This window comes from Elaeis guineensis, chromosome 13, assembly GCF_000442705.2.
Source record: "Elaeis guineensis isolate ETL-2024a chromosome 13, EG11, whole genome shotgun sequence".
NCBI lineage: Eukaryota > Viridiplantae > Streptophyta > Magnoliopsida > Arecales > Arecaceae > Elaeis > Elaeis guineensis.
The window spans coordinates 320,929-347,213 of record NC_026005.2 but is presented as its reverse complement, the minus strand read 5'-3'; the positions used below and the strand labels follow the sequence as shown (position 1 = coordinate 347,213).

The 26,285-nt window shown below is 37.4% G+C and overlaps 2 protein-coding genes across 4 annotated transcripts in view; both read left to right on the top strand.

The window, feature by feature from the left end:
* Positions 1-8,098: 8,098 nt before the first annotated feature.
* LOC105060922 (uncharacterized) lies at positions 8,099-18,566 on the top strand. Its single transcript, XM_010944799.4, has 4 exons — positions 8,099-8,400; positions 8,496-8,592; positions 18,095-18,247; positions 18,323-18,566. The coding sequence occupies exons 1-4, from the start codon at positions 8,265-8,267 to the stop codon at positions 18,357-18,359; spliced, it is 423 nt and encodes a 140-aa protein (XP_010943101.1). The 5' UTR covers positions 8,099-8,264; the 3' UTR covers positions 18,360-18,566.
* A 1,625-nt stretch (positions 18,567-20,191) lies between these two features.
* The window catches only part of LOC105060923 (probable sulfate transporter 3.3), a 55,306-nt gene continuing 49,212 nt past the window's right edge, over positions 20,192-26,285 (top strand). For 2 of the 3 annotated variants that reach the window (XM_073247946.1, XM_073247945.1), the window contains exons 1-6: positions 20,192-20,346; positions 20,445-20,870; positions 20,969-21,017; positions 21,100-21,319; positions 21,420-21,591; positions 21,718-21,783. In XM_073247946.1, coding sequence (XP_073104047.1) covers positions 20,559-20,870; positions 20,969-21,017; positions 21,100-21,319; positions 21,420-21,591; positions 21,718-21,783 — 819 coding nt within the window. In that variant the 5' untranslated portion in view covers positions 20,192-20,346; positions 20,445-20,558. The remainder of the gene's footprint in view (positions 20,347-20,444; positions 20,871-20,968; positions 21,018-21,099; positions 21,320-21,419; positions 21,592-21,717; positions 21,784-26,285) is intronic. The other variant, XM_019845906.3, reaches the window with a different exon arrangement.

Here is a 26,285-nt window from a genome sequence, read left to right as displayed (position 1 = left end):
TGAGGATCAGACTCCGACCTCAAATAACCTTTCAAAACTTATCCTGCATATGCTCGAGATTTCCCTTGGAACACTTGGGTCTCATACATGCAATTAATTTCTCTCGTCCCATCTTCCTTTACAAGTGACATAACCTAAAGAGGAAGAAGAAATAATGGGAGGTGCTCGATTGACGAGAAGACAATATAGACAAGAAATTAATAAATTATATATCGCGACATCATCCACATATCTCTTCTCATAATGTCGTAGCCAGACATTTACACATGAGGCCATGTAGAGTCATCAGTCAAAGAATAGAGGGATCAGAGTTCCACCGTTGCTGACTTCTTCATTGTCAAGGTGCCATGCCACCATGCATGAAGCCCATGCATGCCCATGGCTAGTGCTGAAATTGCTTCCAAGGAGAAGAGAGAGCTAATGGTCACCCTCATCACTCTCTTCATTTGTCTCACAACTGAGCTCCTCCATGCGTGTCCTAGTCGATGCCAAAACTTGGGGCCTCGCAATCGATCCAACTCTCAGTAACAATTGCACCTTGCCAAAAAAACTGATCCTTAAATCTTATTGACTGATCTGGTGACCCTGTCCGATAATATTGACGCCCGCCGCCCGATCCATCCCACACGGTACTAGGGCCAGCCACCCACGAACCCACTTCCAGGTGGCACTAATTCTCCTCTAGGGACATTCACACAGTCCTTCTGAGAGTCGGAACCCGTGGCAAACCTTAATGCTTCCCGACGTTGAAGCCCCGGTCGATGCGGCTCTTCCTAATACCAAAACTTGTAGCTGATCCCATCTCCTATCGGTGCCGACACTCTCATGATCGGCTCGATCTTAGGCAGCCCCGATCCTCCCCCGGGCAATTTGGATGCCCATCAGGCAATTCGATTTTGGATAGGATCTAAGCCATTCGCTGATGCCGTCGGTCTCTTCTGACTCGAATCTAAGCTTCATTGGCCGGTGTACCTGATCCCTCCTGGATCTAGACGGTCGAAGCTCCCTGACCTAAGCTTTCTTGCCAGTAGCTCATCTCGCATGCCCGACCTTTGTTGCCATTCGGGGGCAAACATAGGTGGCACTACATCTCCTGGATCACGGTGCTTCGATCACATATGCAGGCCCAACCGATGCAAAATCGGCATTTAGCGACCTTGTGCCCCTCTTGCACATTTATTCAACACCAAAACATCCCACGATCGGGGATCGACTGCAATAGGGTAAACTCCACATCTAGTCAGTCGATCCCAGGCTGTATCGAGCTCCAATTCATCCTCGGGTGGTGTTGGAGATCTCCAATCGATCAATTTCTAGACAAAGAGACCATGCCGCCCAACTTATGCCCGAGCAACATCAGATACTGCCAGTGAATCCCATCACAGGTGGTGCCAGGATCGCACACGCGGGGTTTGCCAGTGTCCCTGCGTGTGCATCCCAGCTGCATCAGAGCCACCAGGAGACGGGCCACATTGAACCTTCGTAGCAACTATCCAGATTCAGGCTCCTAAAACCACCCTCTGGCACGTTGCTCCGGGTGACACCAAGATCATCCACGACGGCCCTGAAGCAGGGGCTGACTGAAGCAAGCCAGACTTTCTTGCGGGTGAAAGATCATTGGGTGCCGTCATCACCAAAACATGGTTAGTCCTGAGGCCAACTATGGAGGGGTTGAAGTCCTCTCTGGCTCTGAGCTCCCTAAGTTCTGACGGCGCTGCTCACTGTTTCTCCCTCTCCTTTGTTAGATCTATGGAGAGAAATCGTCCATCACCATGACTCTCCCTGTAGAGCAGATCTCCTCTAGGCATAAATAAAGGATTCTTCATGGACTGACTTCGACCGCCTGAAGATCAGACTCATTGGAGTCAAAATTCTTGATGCGCACCCTCATCCGATAGCGTTGATCCCTTATGAGTCCAAACCTCCAAGCTCTCCCTGTGAGCGGCCTCAATCCCTCCTGCATGCATACCCTCCCCGGTGCCGAACTATCTTGCACGCCCGAACTCAGATGACACCGAAGTCATCTGGGCCGCAATTGGGATATCGTTGCTCTCTTGGCCCCTGTGTTCGGCTTTAAGCATCCGAAATTGGGATGAATTCGCCATGCACAGGATCTATCATCTCAAGTGAATAGGGGGGAACCCATTATGACAATATCAAAATTTAAGCAACCTATAGATATGCTATCAATAAATGCTAAAGCAGACAATGCTTTATGAAGGGGGACCCATGTCATCTGGGCCTAAAATTTACTGGCCACAACTCGAGATGCTGTCTGCCATAGACGTGATTCAAGGTATCTACACATCAGTCAAATCAAGCCATTAATGCAAAGCAACTAGCAATACTACGGGCATGTCATGTCGATCAAAAAATTGGGATCTGATTCATGCCTCTGGAAGTAAAGTGTTGGTTCGTACTCTTTGAGCTTGATCTCGGCTCAGACCAAGGAGTAGAGGGTATATGTTGGAGGATGATACCTCAGTTATACTGAAGATATGAAATAGAAGGGGATTCATGATAGATGGCATACAGAAATATTATTACAGCATCAGAGAAGAATAATGAGCACAATCCTGATGAAAGATTCACCACCCCAGAATAGTGAGACATTTATTTAGGAAGTCATCTAATATAGCCTATTTGAAAGCTTAACATCAGATCTTACCAATCCTTATTTATTAAACATCCTTGTGACTTGTGGGGCTGATCTCAACTTCGGCCAACTATCTTGATTTCGGTGATTGATCCTTGCCTCGATCATACCCTTAGCCACTGGCCCGGATACAACATCCAGACATTAGATACTGATCCAGGGGATACCACGACTCAAGCTTCTTCTCTAAGGATCTTGGACCGATCCTTACTCCTAATCATCTGTCATACCAATGACTATATTAAAATATTCTAGAAAAATTAATCCTCCTGAATCATGATGCTCTTCAGTGAGCCATCTATGCAAACAACTGCCTATAGGTGATCAGCTCGGTTCATACCAAATCACGCCATCCGGCAATGCATGATTAGCCCCCAAGGTCTACTCTTTCCAATCCTTGATTCGGCCCCCATATCCGACAACATTCTTTTGAAGTCCCCAAATTAGCTCGTTAAAGTTAATGGCTTATTACGATAACTTTGAGGCATTCTTCTGTGATCCGGTCACATTCATTTGCTAAAATATGTGGGTGGTCAAGAGGGGGGTGAGGCCATACCATTCTCTAATTCTCTCAAAGTCAACTCATGTAATTAATAAATGTAGCCCTATTGGCTTCAAGAGTTGCCCTGGATCATGTGAGCCTAACACAGGCATTGATACCTCCTCCCACTTGTCCCATTTCCCCATAAGTTACACAAGACAAAGCAAAGAAGGGGTGGATAGAGAAAAGGTGGCGGGAGAAGAAGAGCAAGGAGTGGCCAAACCTGTTTACCTAGTTTCTGCCCGTAAGTGTTCGTGTGCCCTGCACTCATTCGATCCCCACCTTAGCCTACGGGTCTCATGGCGGCCTTAGCCCCTGTGCTGGTTGCCGACCCTCTCATCAATAGGAGAGTAAAAGACCCCACTCAGTAAGGAGGAAGCAAACAAAGTAAGAAATTTTCATCTAAAATATTTTACTAATTGCTTACTTATAAAAATCGAGCCACAATAAAAGCAACAAGTGGGAAGAAAAACTCCTATGCACATGTTCAACAAATTTATGGCACTCCCTTCCTCTGACCCAATCATGACTCGGAATCAAGAGTGGGGGGGTTAGTGTTGGGAGTATTTTGGTACTAGCCAAAGACATGGGAGAAGACTTCTGAACCAGATCTGATAGAGGCATTGATTGCCTCTTCCCCCTTGACTTATCCCCCCCATAAGCAGCATAACAAGACAAACAAGAAAATAAAAGAGAAAAAGTGGCAGGGAGAGGATGCATCTTCACATCCTGCTTTGGTCCGAGGATGCTTATCCTCTCCGCGCACGTCCGATCCCACCTCAACCTTTGATCTTCGACCTCTGATCCTGATATCGGCCTCTATTATCAGCTTCAGCCGTCAGCTCCCATAAGGCTTTCTTATGGCCCGTCACATCAATCTCTTTAATAAATGGGGGTAATTATGAGTAAAGTCAGTCCTTCATGCTCTCCCGCCACTGCTTGTCAGCCCATACCATTAACGGAGATGGCTCCCCATGTGCCATGAAATGATATTGCCAGGCACAATTTTCAAAGATATTAATGAGAGATAAAATATCTCTGATGATTTTTTCTCTCTCGAAGGCTCCAACCTCACATATAAAAAGGTGAATAGGGGATCCCAAAAAGGGATGCCTCCTCTCTTCTTCCAAAATACTCACTCTTCTTCTTCTGTTGTGAGAAATTTAACTTGAGCGTCAGAGAGTCTCCACTGAAGCAACCTCTGACAGAGACTTTTTTTGCAGGTTCGGCCATCATCGACTCATCGGGCTTCATTATACTCCAAAGCCTCCAGCCCGGGATGAATGTCATCTGCAACAGTTACTTTTTTCCAACCACAAGAATGTGAAATGTGTGAACCCATTTTAGTATTAACTTTATCCTACTTTGGGTATTATATCCTTTCCATGATAAATTTTCTTTGTAATTTCAAGTATTTAAATTCACTTGTTATTGACAATTCAGTATAGCGTAGTTGTTGTGGCATTGCTAAGAATTATTTAATGAGGTCAAATAGATTGATTATGATTTGTACCATCAAATTCAATTGTTTAGGAAACTCATAATTTAATTAAATAAGTTATGTACAAGGTCTATATAGATCAGAATGCTACCCATTTACCATTGGTAACTTTTGCTTGAAACTTAGTTGCATATCAACAAGAAACATCCTCAAAGATTGCCAAAGACCTCCAACTTCAAAAGAACTAAACAAATGGTACAATTATAAGAGATAAAAAGGATGGCTCTTTAAAGAATTAGGTCATGCAAATTACTACATTAATGTGCGAAGACCATGATGAAAGTGTTGTAAAGGATTTAATGAAATTGAAACAAAATAAAATAGCAAACCATCACCACCACTATCACAACATATTTGTAGTACCATATATTTTAAGGATTCTAGATGGGCATTTGATAGGCCTTATATTTATGGGTGTTTCAACTTTTATATAGATCCACTAGTTTGGCTCTTGATGGGCTAATAGGCAAGTGATTGGTCAACAAGCTCGTGACACACTCCATGATGGATGATATACCATTCAACTAAGGTGGAGATTGGATTATGGATCACATACCAATATATCCATATCCATATTTTTTTTTCTGATGAATATAAATATGGATACAAATTTTAGTTAGGTATAAAAAATTATATCCATATTTATTTTAAATGGATATGAAAACAAATTGGATACTGAAAGTATAGAAATAAATACGAATATAAGTCGGACAATTAAACTTTATGACTATAGATTCAAAGATATTACTAAATAGATAATAAATCATGTTAATAGTATGTTAATATGGTTGTATATTTTTTTAAAAAGTTAATGAGTACTATATAAAATTAAATAAGATTATAAGTACAATCAGATATTTGGATATGGATCAGATAATTGTCTATCTATATCCATATCCATTTTTCTTTGACGGAATCCATATAGATGTGGATATTAGTTGGATACTCAAATTTCTGTCTATATCTAAATAGATTCAGATATGAAAATAGATATGGATGGATAATATTCGATGCACTTTCACTCCTATGTTTGATGGCCTAGGAGGATGCAAAATGAAAAGAAAAATTTGAAATGTTAACTAGCTAAATCTATTGTCCAAACCCTCTAAACTAATTCCTTAAAGAAAATGTTTCCATTTAAAAATTATTTGAATAATCATTTTGAATGACTCTAGGATCATGAGAATTTTTATTTGTATAAGATATTGAGGCATAAACATTAGAAGGTGGCTTAGGCTTTCATGCACTTAAGATTGAGATGTTGTTCTATTTGTCTATTACATTATATGATTTTCATAGGTAACTTCAATAGCTTTACTCTAAGCTTCAATGACAAATGGCCTCTATGTTCTCTCCAATTCTAATATCTCATTTCTTTTATACTTCTCTCCCTGTTATTCTCATTTCATGCCTCATGTTTGAGATCTTCTACCATGGATGACCTCTATCCCTCCCTCCCTCTCTCTTTCTCTCTCTTCTCTTTTTCTTTCCTAGTCACGCTTCCCTTCCGTTGGATACCAAAATCAAAAATCTTTTTTCTTTTGGTTTATACATGACCTTCCTTTTTTTTGGTTCATGATCATCTCTTTTCTCAAGTGTGTAAAGCAAAGAGAAAACAATCACTATACCATTTAATTCATCTTCTTTATTAAAAAGTATGCCTTCTCTATTATTACAATATGTCAAACCTCTATTTAGTTATTCGATTTATGATAATTCTGGTAGAAGTATAGAAAAGTGGGTTTACAACTAAATGCTTATTTGATCCGGTGTAAATGACTTAAAATAAAAAAAGTTAAATCGCCAAATGACTTTTGAGTTTTTGGTTTATAAAACAGCCAAATAAATGCTTAATTTGTAAATGATTTTCTAAAAAGAATTCTAAAATAACTTCTAACAAGATAGTCTAAAATCACTTTAAGTAATTTACAAACTTCAATTCTAATGATCTTTAATGAGTAAAACTCTCGATACAACTTCTGATCATATTGAATAGAAGTTATCTTGTCATTTTTTTGGGATATCAAAATATAAATTGGATACTTGATGACCACTTCTACTCAACTAATTATGTGAAAATCACCTTTGGGATACTATTTCCTTTAATTTTAGCTATATATAAGGAACCAAAACACCCCATTGGCTCATGCACTATCTAATAATTTATAACTTTAACCTATTTTTAAGTTATAGTAATTAATTAATTCATATATTAATAATGTTGTGTTAATGTTATGATTCATTTTTGGTTCATTTGATGGATAAACAAGGAATTTTGTAACTTGGTCCCTGGGTCTCAAAATATTCCCAAAAAGAATTTTCTTATAAAAGATTTTTTTAAAAAAAAATTAGACAATAATTTAATCCTTTATTGAGTAGGATAGGACTAAGTAAAAAGAATGATCATTGGCTACAATTAACTATAGAGGTCCATTGACTGATTTGGATCCCTTATTTTTCAAAGAAAATAATATGATGGTCATGCTTTAATATCTTGAAACTAACTTTGCATGAAAATCAACATGATATTGATTTACAAAAAAATGGTCAAATTTATTTTTTTAAATAGACAATAAATTTAGGAGTCTTCCAAAAATTTCATTTGCGGATCTAACTTTTAGATTGGTGATGGTGTAAACAAATTGTATCAAATGCTCAAAATATACATACGATGCATTAGGTTTAATCATATTTTTAAAAATTATTCTGATATTTTTTTAAGGTTAATAAATAATTTTTTTTTGTATTATCTTCAAAGATGGAATAATTTAATCATATCTCCGTGTAGTTTCAAGAGAAAAATAGAATTATTTTTGGAAACATATTATATTATTTTATAATTATTTTAAAAAAATTATCTATAGGTCTTTCAATTGATCTGAACTTACTTTTAAGTCTTTGTATCTCTAAGTGAAATAAAATCTCTCCGAACTGTATAAGAAGTTATTTTTAGATCCATGTCATCCACCCAAGTCACATGCTGCCATTTAAGTCTATAAAAATGACAAAAGTGCCCTTTGATGGTTTTAGAGGAAAAGATTAATTCTTGTAACCAAACCATGTATCCAGGTAATTAAAAATTTATTATGTATAATTAGAAATAAAAATTAGAAAATCGGATCAAACGATCATATAATCAAGGTATGTATTTGTGTAATCTGAATATAAACTTATGTAACTAATTATCTAAAATTATCCGGAGGCATTTTTGTCATTTCCATAGATTTAAACGGCAGTAGATGACTGACTTGAGTGGATAGTAGGGATTTAAAGTTAACTTTTTATGAAGTTCAGGATGATTTTATTTCACTTGGGAGATTCAGGGACTTAAAATGCTTCCAGATCAATCCAGGGATCAATAGATAATTTTTTCTTATTTTAACCACCCTAAGCCGGTGCTGGATGCTCGACTCCGCCGAGGGAAAGGTCAGCGCAAGCAACAGCGACACAGCCAGTGAGAGCCTGAACGAAAGACGATACCCCGTAAAACCCTTTTAAAAGAGAGAGAGGATTAGAGATCAGAGAGAAAAACAAGGGTTCAGCGAGCGAGCGAGCGACGCGAATCCATGGACAATCTGTCGCTCATGTGGGAGATCATGGGCCCTGGTATTGCTGGCGCCGTGTTCGGCGCCGGCTGGTGGTTTTGGGTTGACGCCGTCGTCTGCAGCGCCGTCAAGGTCTCCTTCCTCCATTACCTCCCCGGTACGCCACCCGATAATCCCTTCCTTTCCTAAATCCGATGCTCTTGTTGACTTCCGGCGCTTATTAGGGTTTCCTCTCTGGGCGCAATTTCCCAGGAATCTTCGCGTCCCTGGCGGCTCTCATGTTCAATTGCGTCAATAGAGACGATGTCAGCTACGATTACTACTCTCCATACGGGGATAGCGAATGGAGGTCCGGTTCTTCCAACTCCCTAATCCATCTTTTCGTTGCTTTGTTTATTTCTTTATTTCTTCCAGTTTGAGCTTTCTGATTCCGCTTTCTCAACTAGTTTGATATGAATTTTTGTAAATTGTATAAAAATCATCACGCAACCAACTGGATTGATTGATTGATATATGCTTCTGGATGTTGAACTCCTATTTACTTGTTGACTAGTTTTACTCGGTATTTAATTGTAATGCTGCACACTAAAGGGGTAACCTTTTGTACATGGGACAATTGATACCTCAGGTATTGTTGATAGAACATCTCTTTGTCTTTGCCAAATCGACCTTTACTCAAGGGAAAAAATCACTTGTTTTGCACAAGTGATGTTTTGGTCTCCTGTCATTTTTAAGTCTTGCCACAACTAGAAGTTTTGGAGTCTTTGGAAGATGAACTCAATATTCGTTGTTGAGGATAAATATCTTCTTAATAATTGTTGGAAGGAGGAATATATACAGTTTGCTAATGGAATTGAATGGTGGCTGCGCATACTCACAAGTCTTATAAGCAGATAGGAAAGATGATATAGCTACCTGAGAAGAGGTTAAAGCTCTTTGAATGGGTTGGATCCATCTAATGGAGAATGGTAGTCCTTATTCATCAGATTCTGCCATTTTTCGTAGGGACCCTGGGTAAGACAAAGGGGCCATTTCAACTATATTGTCTATTGGTAATTGTTTTACGGGCTTCCTGTTGTGTTGTATGTATTAATAGAGGGAGTTTAAATCATGGCCATTAGCCAGCCATTATTTTGTACCTTTCACCATAATGGACATTATATTACAAGAATAACGATCGCAACCTTTCCATGCTAGACTATGATTCAATAACTCCCACATACATGACCTTTAGTTGGCTTTACTGGACTCGTTGTACGCCTCTAGGCTCTTACAAATGTAGAAACATATCACCTCAAGATCTCACTAATTGACCACCCATTTGACTCGCAGTGGATCTTCTAACATGTCATGATTACTCTAGCATATAGTGTTTGTGCTACAGTGACATGAACAGTAAATCTCCTAAATGCTTTCCTATCAGCTAAGAAAGAAATAAAATAGATAATTAGTCCTCAACAATTTCCGAACCAAATACAATGGAAAAGAGGCTGAAGCTGATGGACTTTTTTTACCCTAAAAATCAAAATCAAATCAAACTCCAACCCTATATGAGTATGGACCCAAAAAATGCTCTTGCATCATTCACTTCTGTGGTGTAGATATTGTCCTAGAAATCATCTGGATGTCTCCCAGAAGCTTGATCTACCATTGAGTCTTTAAGATCAGATAATGGAGGTCCAAGTAGGACTTTCTTGCTAGAATGTCACTAGTTGGTTGTTGTGGAACTCTCCAATTGATAAGCCCAAAGCTTTTGATGACCCGTTTGATAGCATTCCTTTGGAATCTGCAGAATGAGCAAGAAATATACCTTTGAAGTGCTTTGGAACAGCTGCGTTCCTTGATCAATTGATCTATCATCCATGTATTAATCAATTGGAAATTGCTCTACAGTTGTATCTTTAGGGTTTTTACTCATCTCATTTGGATTCTCTAGGCATGATGCATCTTCAATAGAAGTCTCTTGATGTGAAAGATTGCTGCTTCTAGGACCTTTTGTGGATATATCGTTGATCATAGGATTCTTGTTGAATGGACCTTCATTTGCAATTATTTTGATTTGTGGTTCTTCATATAACTGGATTTATGGTTGCACTGGAATGATTTGTTTCATGGCTTGTTGAGGTTGAAGGCCAGAAATAACAAACTTGCATCAGCATATTGTCCAACACCTTGGGCTACTGCTGTTGCTTGCAATGTAGCCTTTGTTGATGCTAGGTCATTTTAATAAATGTCATACCATCACATCTCTGCCCAAAAACCTTCATCTCATATTTGACATCCTAATGGAGAGCATCGATCTTAAAACATAATTCCTTGTTTGATGCATGCTTGGGAGGGGAAATAAATAAGGAGAGAATAGATTGAGGAAAAGGAAAATGAATGAAAAGATAGGAACATTCGTCTTTGATGCCATGTTATAAAGGAACAATTGATCTACAGTATGTTAGGGGACTTGAAAACAAGACTAGATTAAGATTATAAGTTTTTCAGGTGCCTGCATTCTAGAATTTGAGATCCAGGCAGTCATTGATAAAATGCGAAATCAGGGTGTAATAGCTGTTAATCAAGAAAAATCTGCTTTTGTGCATTCTAGGTGTGGCGGTGTAGATGGGATTAGAATAACAATATACTAGGGCTTGGCTAACTGATTAGCAATTATCATCTAATCATATCTCAGCCAACAGGATTATCAAATCACCTGCAGTTTAAAATAACCAGCAAATAGCAACTATTCAACACAGAAATTATCTCAGCTATTAAAAAGATAGTTTGATAGAGATCAACTTTAGTACATAGAAAAATCAGCAACCTTATATCCTTGAAACAGTCAAAGAAAGATTAACAATTTGCTGGTAAATTCAGCCAATAGCATCAATAATTGAATCATTAGAAAATGATTTAGATGAAGAATAAGAAGGGATAGGGGAATAGATTAATGGAGAGAATTAGAAATAAACCAGAAAAGGAGAAGAGGTGTAGAGAAAGAAAGAGAGAGAAGGACAACTGAACCAATGGAGAGAATGAGAATTAAAGGAGAAAGTGAGAAGAGATAGAGAGAGAAAGGAGAAAGGAAGGGAACCAGTCAACCAGGCTTCACGCACTCTATTTTCCTTCAAAAAGTTTCATAAACCTGACCTTTCAATTGTATTTTCTGTACTCTTATACACTCAGATGGCCCCCTAGAAAATTTCCATTTAAGTTATATAGGGCTCTTACAGATATAGAAAGATATCCTCTCAGAATCTCACAAATCGACCGCCTATTTAACTCTTTACTCTTACTAGAATTCGTAACTGGCCATGTTTACAATAGCATGTACTGTTCGCACTGTAATAATGTGAAAACTAGATCTCCTAGATTCTTTTCCATCTAAGACCCATCTTCTAATGAAACATAAAAAAAAAAGACAAATCAGGCCTATGAAGCAATTGTTGAACAGCATAAAATAGAAACTGTTAGACTTTTCTTGACATCTCAACCTCTATCATGAATATGGACCCAAAGGATGCTCCATCTTCATGTGGAGCAGGTTATACATTGTGTTTCTACTTTCTAGGTGGGCCACTGAGCACAACTTTCTTATCTTAAGACTTTAGTCTATACAACTAATAAGGTCTGTACCACATTTATCATTACACGATGTCAATTTCTCCATGTTTAGAAGCCCTTTTTTGGGTTTTGATGCACCTTCATCATGACATTAAGGAGTTGACTGCTATAATTTTTGCTATCTTATGTTGCCATATGATGATATTGCTTTTGTAGAGCTCTTTCTATCATTCCATTCCTTTTGGGCTTGTTTGAACAGGAAAATCTGTGATCTGCAAATATATTATTCTCCGTGGAAAACTATATATAGAAGGGAACCAATACTACAAAGGATTCTTTGAGATTGGAGGGTTGGTGGAGTCTATTTTCCTCACTTGTTAGGGATATAATAAGTCAACCTTTTATCAGGATGATTTTGTCCAGAACCATTGGGATTTTGCATTCCAGTGTTGCCCATGATCCCTCGAATTTCTTTCTTGTGTTTCCTCTCCTCTGGAACTCCATCTTATGGCTGCTTATCCAACAGATAAGGAAATCAAACATCCAAACAGGCCCTTACAGTGATGCTTGTTGTTGTTCCATGCAACCAAACCTTCGGAAGGTGTATGCATGGCAATCAAACATTGAAGAATAGCACTGAATGACCAAAGGTGGCTAGAATGAGCACAAGGAGTGGCACAAGTGTGTCAAAGACAATTGGGATCACTTCCCCGGATGCAAGAGAACCTAAAAGATGCCAAGAGCTCATTGCTTTGGCTAGATGTCGAACTGGGCCAAGAAGGCCTATTTAGTCCATATCCAGGCCTTGGGTATAAAATTAGCATGCTTTTAGAGTTTTAGTTTTCATAAAGCAGCCCATGTTGTTCATTGGTTAAAGACTCCAAGAGTCCAAGTTTCTAGGAGGAGTTGTGTTTACATTGAAAGTCTTTAGGAGCCAAGTACTGTAGCATTCCTGTAGGCTGTAGCATATACTGCTTATAGTACTAAGCACAGTACTAAACTACACTCATCACACTGTTGCTGTGATTTACTTAGGGCTTTTATGTCTTTCTGGCTTCTTTTCCATGTTCTAAGTAATGATTTGAATCTATTTTGAGATATATCAGTCTGCATTGAAGTTGTTAGGGTTTTAAGAAAATGTTGTGACCATCTTTTTGACGCGGTTCATTTTCCTGTTTTTGATTGATTGAAAAAAAAAAGGGGGCTTAGGCCAGGTTCAGATCATTTTCTCCACTATCTCAACCATCTTTCTTGTGCCTTCCCTCCTTTATTTACCTCCTTATTTTTTCAGCCTGCTGTTTTTGTCTTTCATTTCTGCTTTAATGTTTCTTCATATCATTATGCAATAAATAGTGGAGTTATTCATCTTGTGTTCAATTTTGACCTAGAAAACCAATCTTGTTTTTGTGATTTGATTCCTCTTTTCATCCATAGTGCTGAAGAATTGATTTCAGATCATATCTTTGACTTTGCATTCTCTCTTTTTTTCACATTTGTGTGAAAATTATCCATTGTTGTCAAAATGTGCAAGCAATAGGAGGTTCATTTAAGGGTCAACAATGGACCTACTTTTTAGAACCTAAAACTTTAGAATATGATTTTTTTACCTCCCATTATCTGAATTATAAAGCAGGTTTGTTGATGTCCCATTTATGTTCAAAAACTTCTGCTTCCTTTTTGAAATGACACTGCATTTATTCATTTTTTTCTCACTCTACAAGCAATGGGACCACATATTCCATCAAGGGTCAATACTGAACCTACTTTTTAAAACCTAAAACTTTAGAATATGATTTCTACTACCTTTCCCATTATCTGAACTGTAAAGAGTTTTATTTGATTTCCAGTTTGACTGGACCGCTCAAGAATTTCTACTACCTAAAACTTTTGGAGTTGCCACCACCTTTTTGTTGTTTTGTCTAGGTCAAAAAAAAAAAAAAAAAAAAAAGAAAACTAAAAAACAACCAAAAAGGAAAGACTTGTTAGGGACTAGGGCATGACTGCAAATGCCCAGTTGATTGGTGTTCATAGGCATTGCCTATACAGCCGAAATAAAATCCTTGTCGACCTCAGATCTGGTTGCATTTAAGGTTTAGGGGTTCTGATTTAGGGTTCCAAGGATGGCTTGAGCATGAGGTCAGGGGGCCGTCCTTTACCTAGACATACAAATCAAAATGAAAATTCAAGAAAAGAACAAGAAAATAAGCAAGAAATTAATCTAGCAACTCAAGAAAACTCATGGAATTGAGTCTATTTTTATTCATTGAGCACAGAGCAATTAATTACAGAGAATTACATGTTATTGATCTAAAAATTCACAAGATTCAAAGAAAAGGGGGGGAAAGGGAAGCATATCTCAAACCGATATGGTGGTGGTTCCAGGGTGCTCTTTTTCTTGGAGACGGCACTTTGAGGCCCCCCTTTTTGTTGAGATGCTCTTCAAAGGCTCCTTGCTCCTTTATTCAAGATCTTGGACTTTCTGGTATCTAGACTATAGATCTAGGCTTGGAGAAGTGGATTGTATAGATCTTGATTTCTTGGAGGTCTTAAACGGTGAATTCAAGGCTTTGGAGGGCTGGAGAGAGGTTGGGAGAAGTCATGGCAGTAGGGTTTCCCAAAAGTTTCCAATTTTCTAAACTAATTCTTAGGCTAGAGGATGTAAACTAAGAAAAGATGCCAAGAGTTCAAAATATTTCAAAAGAGCTAAAAGGATCACCTTTTCCCTTCCATGGAGGTGGTATTCAAAGAGGATTGGCTGGTTTAAGGGTTGCTATCTATCCTTCTAGAGAATTCTGAAGGTCAAATGACTTAGTGAGCCAATGTGTCTAGTTTTGATAGGTTCCAAGACTTTTGCATGGATCATGGTTCATGAAGGCTAGGATTTGGTATTAAGAGGCATGAACTGATCCAATTGTCAATTTGATAAAGAATAGATGGTGTGGCTCAAGTGGTTATCGATTGGGGGTCACAAAATTGGGTGACAAGAATTGACCATGCTGAGTCCTTATCGACCAGCCTACCTTGGGCTTCTGGAAAATGGGTTTGTGAAACTTGGATTAAGCTGAAATATTGATTGGCATAAAGTAGGTTTGTAGGAGTCTCTGTGATCAAAATTTGGGATCAGTCGGATTTAGTTTGACCATGAGGCAAATCTGGTCAAACCAACTGGTTAACAAGATTGTTTTGACCCAAATAACCATTTTTAATACTTGAACTCTTGAACTCAAATAAAATAAATGCTAGAATTTAGTCTTGAAGTGTAGGTTATGATCTATATTGTGTAGGTATGGTTTGACCATGGTTTTGACATAGGCTTGACCCATGGTCCTATTGTATTTTGGGCTTCTTATGGCTTTGGCAAAGGAGTTTGCCTCAATAAGATTTTTGTTCTTAATCTTGAATGGAGCTTTATTCATGCAAAAAGCTATTAAAGAGGGTGCCTGCGGTGTCTACACACATTAGGTTAAATGTCTACGAGAATATTGTTTTCAAAATCCCCAAAACAATATTGTGATGCATGTGCAGTGATGGTTGATTTGTGCTGTTATCAAGGTTCATTTCAGTAGCATGGTTGGGAACAGACACAATTTAAGCAAAGTTCAAGTGATGCATTTTGTTGGTTAGGCCTGTGGATGCTCACCTATGCCAGTTGCTTGGGCATAAAGTTGAGGTGGTGTTTAGTTGATTTATCTTGCACTGGCTATGATAACTGAAAAGAAAAAAAGGGTTTAGCATCGTATTAGTTTCTTGTGAGTTTTCCAAAAGCCTTTACAAGGGATTTCTGGAACTTTTAAGAGGTTTCTTGCAAAATTATACAATATTTTGTAGTAGCTAGGATGTCGTTTTTCGAATTTTGCTTCTCAAGTTTGCAGTAAAAACTTGTGTAGTTAGTGGACTGTACAGAAGTAAAAGCATTTGATGTTCATGTGGAGTTGTTTAGAGCTCCTATCTAAAATTGATAGTCAACTGCTAGTAAGCTCCATTGTAGGTTTGATGACAGGCCTCAAAGTAAAACACACCGCTTCACCTTGACCCAGTTCTAATGAGTTATAAAGTCTTTTTCCTGATTGCTTGAAAGCTTTAGGACTGATAAGGAAATTTTCCAAGGAAAATTAAGACGTGCAATATCATCTTCGCTTGTTGTCAGATAAGCTTTAAAGAGACTGTTTTAGACAGAATGAGGAAGAACAAGAATGAGAAAAAGGGACTGCTAATCCCTGTTTAGGACAGCAGCAAGGAAGAAGTGGATTGTGCACCCTTGTTTCAGTCAGCAAGACAAAATGAAGAAAGGGATAACAGGTCCCTGTATCACCTGGAAATAAACAAAAAGAAGCGAAGCAGGGCAGTCCTCTGTTCCATGCAGCAAGCAGAAGAAGAAGGATAGGAAAAGAGAGAGGGATCTTCAATCCCCTGTTTCACCCAGCAGGAGCGTGCCCCAGAACAGCAAGAAGAGCAGAAGTAGAACCAATAAAAATAAAACAGAGGGGACTTCAGCCCCCTGTTTCACATAGCAGCATGCATGAAAAGAAAGGAGCTTCTGTTCCCTGTTTTACATAACAGCAGCCAAAGGAAAAAAATATGAAGAAGAGAAGAAAAAGAAGGGGAAGCAATAAGAGGGAAACCGATATCCAAAGAAGAAAAGAACAAGAGCAGGAGGAGGATACTTCAGCCCCCTGCTTTACAAGAAGCAGGGGGGAAAAAAAAAATCAGAAAAGAGGTTTTCTTTTCCTTCTTTTTTTTTTTTTTTTTTTTTGGGTGGGGGTTGTGTGGCTAGAGCCTCTGTTCTATACAGCTGCAGGCGTGCCTAAGTCTCTGTTGCACTGTTGATTGTTTCTCGTGGCTTTTTAGATTTTGAACTTTGATCAACAGCCAAAAACTGTTCCTGCAAATCAGATCAAGAGATTGTGCTTAACATAAACAAGGCGAGCTTTTTTTGTGCCTTATGACCTCAAGGAGGCATGATATAAAGAGGCCTGCCCTCACTATAGGCAAGGGGCCTTTCAAAACATCAGAGTAGATTCACATTTTCTGGCCAAAATTATAGTCTGGCCCAATATGCAATTTCAAATCAGTGATGGACAGGGATATGCATTGGAATGTGACCCAAATCTTGATTTATATCCTCAGGTGGATGAGTTGTTTAAAATTTTGTTGCTGTTGAAATAAAGGTTGGATTTGAAGTGACTTTCATATGTACGTGGTGGTAGGACAATGTACGAAACAAATCATGAATAATTTGATGGTGTGTGTTTGATTATGAAATTCTAATGTGTTCTACATGATCATATTACATAGTATTAATGAAATTAAAGATCTTGTTTTGAAGTCTTTACTAGTATAATTACGTAGAATTTCATAAGCTAATATGGATGAACCGTAGTAGTGCAATTGTCAGTTTCTTAAGGTAACCTCATGGTATTGAAATTGGAGCAAGGTCATCTCATAAAACATTATTAGCATCAGAATCTTGGTTAGATTCACACATGATTATGATTTCTTCATTTGTTCATCTATGAAGTGAGATCATATTTGAGTTTTATAGTTAAGTAACATCATAACAATTGGACTGGGATAATCTTTGGGAAATTGAAAACAAAGTTATAATTTGGAAAAAGGGATTGTGAATGGTATCTCAAAGGATGAACAAATCTCTGGTAAGTTATTTAAGTCACAATGCTTTCCTTCTTGCAGACTGAGTGCTTAGTCTCTAGAGCAATTTAAGAAAAAGGGGAAATTAAGACCTGTAATGTGCTTCAGATGTCAGGATCAAATACTTTCTCGAGAAGCCAAATGATTTGTTTGAGGATCAGGATTGCATTTGGTTTATGACAAACTGAGATGATTCTGAAATCATGATCATGATTATTATGGTCATGGCTAGTGGATCTGTTGCACAGATTACGATTGCATTTTGGATGATCGTGAAAGATTTGTTTTGTTTTTTTGTGGTGATAAATGGAGGATGGTCTTGAAGATTATGAAAACGAGTTGTCTCTTTTGATGACAAGTAGTTCTTAGGATTGTAATGAAAAGGATATAGTTGATTAGCCTTCTGTTGGTGCACAAAGTGAGGTATTATGTTGGTTGGCTGGCTTGAGTGAAGCAATTCTCTGGTATTTTTCTCTCCATTACTCTGTAGATTGGCCCTCTTATTCTCTCAACATTTATTCTTCAGTTTTCATCTAGGGATTTGTTTAGTTCTTGCCATTTGATGATGAATGTTTGAACAGCATTTCAGTTTAGAACTCAGATTACATCTTGCCTCCCTCAAGATACTGATTCCTCTCTTGCAATTACAGGTTGAAGCTTTGGCTTTTTGTTGCATATGTCGTATCCTTTGTCTCTTTAGCTGCAGCAGTGGGCTTGCTAATACAAGACTCTCTCACAGATAAGGGCCCTTCTGTGTGGACAGGTGTTGCTGGTGTCCTTCAATGCGTGTTTGTCTTAATCAGGTATTGCTGCTTAGAATTCAAATATGTGCGTCTGCCATCATGGGATGTTGCCTTACTAACATTGATCACTTGCAGTGGGCTGATTTATTGGACCTGTCATTCTGAAGATTGAGATGATAAAATCTGTTCCACGTTTGAAGCGGACATGTAAAGATGAAGAGACCATGAACTTGTCATTGAACAAATAAAAAGCAAAATAAAAGGGAAAATATTTCCTTTTGTATTTTTATCATTTTGGATTTTAGTGGTAGTCTGTAAATGAAGGAGATGATGGTGTAATTATCACTTTGGGTATCTAAAGGTATCATTTGGTGTGCAACTGTATGGTGATTAAGAGATGTACTGGGTTGTGGTGCTTTCGTTGTCAGTGCCTTAAGTGCTACTTTTCATCCATCAACTCGGATTTGTGGGTGAATGACCAGATGCTGGTTCTTTGAGGGTATGCATTATTTCAGGTCAACATGGGAAGTGAATGGAATCGGCTTCATAGGTTGGTTTGATTTAGCTTCACGAATTAGTCAGTTTGTCCCTCCTTGTAGTCATGGAAAAATTGTTGCCAAGGCCGACTCAAATCAAGTAAATCCTTATCATGCTATCTTCTCCACCTTTTCATTTAGCATGTTTTATTCTTAAATATTGATGAACTACAAAGTCCCTATAATAATTTGAAACGTGACATGAGTAGCCCAGGACCTCTTGCATCATCATCGCTATTCTCAGCGCCTAGCATTGGGTTTCACTGGTTTGTCCAATTCATGTTGTCATAGCAAGCTTGGGGTCCTTCGCCCCTCGCCCCTTCATAAATCCTGTGTATCCTTTTTCCCCTCGTCCCTGGTCCCTTAATGCATCCTGTGTTGATTCAAATTTTGTTCATTTCCTTGAACAAGAGAAACGAGCCGGTACAGCGGTGCATTTATCAGTTGAGATAAATAGTAGAAAATATCTTGAAGTAGATGGAATAGCAGCAATCGACCTTACTCTTACCTGGATTGAACGTGTCCAAAGGGTGAATATGACGGTAAATACCATGCTTGCTTCTTGGAAGAAATGGTTATGTATGTAATGCGTTTAAACATTGTGCGGATATTTTTTTAAGCTCGAAGGCCATCAGACTTTGTTTAAACCTTCGATACGAGGAAAATTCGAGGGCAGGACAAAAAGGGCTTATTTATTCCAAGAAAGGCGTATTTATTGCAGTCAAAGTCGGACAAGGTGAGACGTTACGACATAACAAACAATCAGCAGAAAGCCTGTAGGAGAATTAAGAAGAGCGGTTGCGTTCCTAAGAGGAAGTGGGGTTCAGTTTCCTCAGGCTTCAAAACTGTTTAAAGTTAATTATAAATCATTTAAATTTCTTAGCAACCAATTATGACATAACAAACACGCTTGAAACCAACCCAAGAAAAAACACAAAAAGATGAAAAGGGGCCTCTCTCTCTCTCTCTCCTCTCCCCCCCCCTCTTCCCCCTTAATCAGTGATCTTTATCTTCTTCGCTTTAAGAAGATGACCGGTCGCTACGACCGGCCCACAAAATATACCAGCATCACGCCCACTCCCACTTCTCTTTTTCATAAAGTACCGGAATCTTTCGGTGGATGTCCAATTTGAATAGTTTTTTTTTTTTCTTGTAAGAATTTGAATAGTTACTTAAATGTTTCCACGAATGTTTGGGTTTGAAGAAGTCTAGAGCCATTCCCTTGAATTCTTCGCGACATCACCCATTAAATGTACTGAATTAATTTACGGTCACTGCGTTCCATCCTACCAGGGCGAAACTTGAAAACCATCTCCCCTGCTGCAAATTCCATGGCACACCTCTCGATGCACATTGCAGAACATTAACTCCCCACCTCTCCCTTAGCCAAAGCATTTCCCATCGCACAATGGGACGCATGCTAAAGGTGCGAGGAATATAAAAGCAAAGCAAAGCAAAGCAAAGCCAAGAAAACTACCTCCAAGCTGGTCCGGGGTTTTCTTTCCATCCCACCAAAAGTTTGTGTTGATAAGGCTGATCGCCCTCTGGATTCCACCCCTTCGCCACCACCAAATCATTCGTCTCACCTCCCACCCCTTCCCCATTCCTATCTCTCTCCCCCAGGTTACCACTCTTTTTTCTCCCTGCTTTTCCATCTTCTCCCACCTCCTTTCTCATGCACCTTTTGTTCTTCTCTTTAATTTGTTGCTTTTGTTCTCTAGCGGTCCTCCTCGGACAAGGACTTAATATATGCGCGGAAGAGGCATCAAATAGGAGTTGGGGGTGGAGGAACTGTCGTCTCATCAAGGGAACTAACTAGCTAGCTAGACGTAGATATGGAAGAAGCCCATGGTGCAGACGGCAACGTGGAAGGAACGCAGGTGGAGATTGCGGTGATGGAAGCGATGCACAAGGTGGTGCCGCCACCGCCTCGGAGCTCTTTGGATAAGATCAAGGTGAGGTTGAAGGAGACCTTCTTCCCTGATGACCCATTCCGCCGCTTCAAGGGCCAGCCGCCCAAGAAGAAATGGATTCTCGGAGCCCAGTACCTCTTCCCCATTCTAGGCTGGGTTCCCACCTACAGCCTCTCCCTCTTCAAGTCCGACCTCGTCTCCGGCCTCACCATAACCAGTCTGGCCATCCCACAGGTATCAGTTTCACATCATGACCGGTCTTTCCTCTTTAATTTCTTGATGCCATTCTACGTGCATGTGCTTAATTAATTTCTTAATTTGTTTTGTTGCAGGGAATCAGCTATGCCCAGCTTGCCAATCTGCCTCCAATCATTGGCCTCTGTAAGCCTCGTTAAACTCTCCCGAATTAAATTAATGCGAAAGCAGACTACTGCATTAATATTATATTAATCTAAAAGGTAAGGTTTGATGGCAGATTCGAGCTTCGTGCCACCACTCGTGTACTCAATTCTTGGGAGCTCGAGAGATCTTGCGGTCGGTCCCGTCTCAATTGCCTCGCTCATAATGGGGTCGATGCTGCGGCAAGCGGCGAACCCGAGAACCGATCCATATCTCTTCCTTCAGCTTGCCTTCACTTCGACTTTCTTCGCTGGCATCGTCCAGGCATCTCTCGGGATATTCAGGTGGAGTCCTAAAAGCTGCTTAATTCATTCGACGTCCATCTTGTGATGCTGACGCTTGATGCTTGTTTAATTACTAATACTGGTTCTTCTTCTTCATCAGATTGGGCTTCATCATTGATTTTCTCTCCAAGGCCACACTGACCGGCTTCATGGCCGGTGCTGCCATAATTGTCTCTCTCCAGCAGCTCAAGAGCATGCTGGGTATCGTTCATTTCACCAAACAGATGGGTCTGGTTCCTGTTATGAGTTCTGTTTTCCACAAGACTGATGAGGTAAAATTGACAATTTAAAACAAAAATAAAACTCTCCTCCATAGTTATCCTTCACTAGCTAGTGATCTTAACTGAAGCTAGTAGGTTGATCGGTAGCCTTGAGAAGCTTTGGGTGGTTTTGTGCAGTGGTCATGGCAGACGATACTGATGGGGATTTGCTTCCTGGCCTTGCTTTTGCTGGCGAGACACGTCGTATGTTTTGTTCTTCTTCCCCTCCTTGCTCTTGTCTCCATGTACGTGAGATAATAAAATTATACAAAGGACGGCAGGATTTGTTGCTGCGTTGCAATTAAACGGAACAGAATAGCCGTGATTGGTGCATACTCACCGTCACATGCATGCACGGCTGACCCAGCTGCTGCTCTCTGCTGTTCTTTACGAAACAACGAACCCTCTCTCTGCTACCGGATGGCCGAAGGCCACGTTGAATTGGCCGTTTCCCTCCGAGCGATGAACGCATCATACGTACTTTGGCAGAGGGAGGCTAGCGATGTCATGACCGACCCTCTTCAAGTGGGTCCAGATGGTTCAGGTCTAGCTTATATTTAAACTTGGGTCCGGTCTGGGTTAGCCTGTGAGACTTGATCGAGATTTGCTAGTCCTCCTGAACCCACTTGAGAAAAAGGGAAAAAGTTCTGGGTCAGCCTTTTATGAACCCATTGGAATTTAGGTCAACTCAAATCAACTAATTTTTACGTCGTTTTATTTTTATATCTTTATTTAAATATTAAATTCATTTTCAAAGCATGTCTCAAGCCCATTAACTTGATCTGATTAGATTGAATAAGGTTCAGTTTAGTAGTTTCTGATAATTACTTGAGGCAATGATAAGGGCTTGGACTAACAGCTATAACTGGAATTAGAGTTGTAAAATTATTTTATCTTGGTTGTTGGTTATATTGACAATAGTAAACGCTTTTGTAGTTTTTTTTTTTTTTTTGTTAACACTAAAAAGAGTTATTAATCCTGGATTGATAAGATTAACTCCCTTGTGCATAGGTTCTTTTTTCTCTCGTATCTAACCAATAAACAACCAATTATTGACTCTTTTTTAGTATATCATATATAATATAATATAAAATATAATAATTTATTATGCCAATATATATTGTAAGATATTATTAAGGAATTATATCTCTTTTACTGATAATTAATAATTGATATTTATCATAATTGTACATTGTAATGATAGTGGTAATAGTAATAAAATAATAGTTATGGTATCATTATAGTGAAAATAATCATTATATTGTTATACAATATATCATATATAATTATTAGCATAATTATTATACTATAATAATTATATATAGTATAATAATGATATTACAGTAAATATAATAAATATATATGTAATATAATTATTGTCATAATATTATACTATAATGGTTATATATATCTTATAATAATTGTATAATAGTTATTACAGTATAATTATTATATTGTTATACAATATATCATAATTACTATACTATATCATCACCATATATAATTATTACATTATATATATAATATGCCATAATTATAATAAAGAAATATTTAACATTGCAACGACTTGTCATTGCTATATTCATAATAATAGTCAAATTGGAGTATTCTATGATAATTATTATTATATAAAACTTATTATAATGCAATAATAAATGAATATTTATAAATTTTATTACCATAATAATTAATTAGTATTTAACATGTTAACATCTTATAATTACACAATATTGAGCTGTAATTTAAATCAATAAGTAAAATGGTTAGAGGATACAAGATAGTTGGGATAGTTTTTTCAATTTTAATAGAAATAGAAAATTTATTTATTTATTACTATATCAGATATACATTTTGAGGTGCTCTTGTCCAAATCTAATTGGTAATTAGCAAAGTTGCAAAAGATTACCTATAATTCTAGCTACCTCAGTTGAATTTGTATGACTACAATACCAAATATAACTTTTGAGGCATTTGTTGGAAATCTAAATGCATTTTGTAGATAAGCTTTAGGCAATCAAATGACAAATGACTATCCACCACTCAAAACTTAAATTTGCAACCTAATTATAGAAAAGCGAACAATATTTTATTAGGTTTTGAGTATCCATTTATATTTTCATAGTAATAAAATGAAAAATTATCTTCCTTTAGTATAACGATAATATAAGGAATGAAACTACAATTAGCCTCTATAGAGAATATTATCCAAGCTATGCCCTATGAGGGTCATTATTGGCTATAGTCTTGATGCTAAGTACTAATAATGAAAAAAATATCTTCGAACATGGTGTATGGCTCCTCTTTTGAGAAAAGATGGAGGTAGGTTTTAGAAAGTGGTTGGTGTTATTACACGCACACACACATACATACATACATACATACATACATACATACATACATACATACATACATACATATATATATACATATATATTATATATATATATATATATATAATATATAATATATATATATATATATATATATATATATATATATACATAAAACAAAAAAAATATACAAAAAAAAAAAACATACATAATAATAATACATACATACATATATATATATATATATATACAAACAAACAATACATACATACATACATAATACATACATATATATACATACATACATATATATATATATATATATATATATATATATATATATATATATATTATATATACATAATATATTACATACATATAATAACACACATAATATATATACATATAATACAACAAAATACATAATACATATACATACATATATATATATATATTATATATATATATGTATTATGTATATATATTATATATGTATTATGTATTTTTTTTTTTTTTTTTTTTTACAATACATACATATATTATACAAAACAAAAACAAAAATAATACATAATACATAATACATATATATATTATTATATTATATTATATTATTATATACACGCACACACACACACCTATATACATACATACATACATACATATATATATATACATACATACATACATACATACATACATACATACATAGACACATATATATACATACATATACACACATATATATATATACATACATATATATATGTTCATTTTTCAAGCATCTAAAATTTTAGGATTTTTATCCTTTTTATCCATATTTAATTTTCTTGAAAAATTTTCAACTTTTAGTTTTTGTGCCAGAGAGCTATATATTTATATAAGTTTTTTAAAACATGTGGATAAAACAAGAAAATAGAATCAGTTTATACTTAAATGGGTACTTGTTATCACCAAAATCACAAACCAATGGGAAGGGCAATGATACAAAAGTAGGATGAAATGTCGTGTGTGTGCATATTTGTATGTATGCATGTATGTGTGTACATACATACGTTAGATATACGCATGCATGCATGCATGCTTGCTTGTATTTATATTGTATATAAATTTTTGAAATATATAATAATCAAACTTGTAGGAATATGTATGCAGAGCAGTGGAAGAAAACCTTTTTTTTTTTGTTTGTTTAACTTACAGTACAAGCGAGATTAATGTTAGGATATTTTTAGTAGCATCAATATTAAAGGGAAAAGAAGAGAAATTCTCAATTTCTTGAAAATATGATATATAGATCATTTTATTAGCGAGTGATGGAGAGCTAGATGAAATGAGAACTTGATTTGTCTCAGTTGATATGAAAAGATGGGAACACTTGAAATGCTTAAAGATTTTCAAGATCTGGGCTTATATTTTGAATAATGTTGCAAATGGAATCTGTTTTGTGTCGGAGGTACTAGAGCGAGGCGATGTTCGGTGAATCGATGGCGATCGGACTACAAAAAAAGTCTCTATTAGAGTTGGCTCCGACGAAAAAGCTCTAATGCTTAAGTTAGATTTTCCGTATCAAGAGGGAAAGAACAAGCGTTTATGAGAGGGATATAAGGTGTATCTTCTCTGGGATCTTCGGATTATCCTTTTATAGGTGAGATTGGAGCTTTGAAAAAAGAGGTCTTAAAAGATCTTTATGCCCCTCATCGTATTCTTGAGCACCATGCCTGGCCCTTTGATTTTTTGAATTGGTGAGTGTTGTCACCTCATAGTACGTGAAGGCCGTCTCCATTAATATCATAAGTCGGTAGTTAGAGACTTTGAGAGTGGCATGACTTTATTCTGTTCATAGCTACCCCCATGTTCAAATGGGACCAAATGACCGGATTACAAAGAGGTCTCTCAGAGTCATCACGATAAGTCATGAGTTTTAATGGCTTGATTTGACAGTCGCACGGAGGCTTCAGATGGATGCTGCAAAGTGCGATGACTGAACCAAAGAGCAGTAGAAATGGGCCTCCTAAGATGGTATGGTTCGTCATGACCATGCAAAGATCAACGTTCTCTAAAATAATAGTTTGCGATATATAGTTATTGGTGTGACACATGATTATGAGTAAGGATCGGCCAAAGATCTTTGAGGAAGATACACGAGTCAAAGTTTTCTTTGGATTGGCATCCGATGTGTGGGTGTCACCTCTGGACCAAGATCGGTCCCATAAGTTACATGCTAGGGTATTTAGAAGGTAAGAATCGTAAGATTCGAAATTAAACCTCCACTTATATTACATTAGATGACTTTTCAGAGTAATTGTCCCACAGCTCTGGGATGACATATCTACCGTTAGGATCATATTCGCTTATCTTTGGCCTGTACTGCAAAATAAT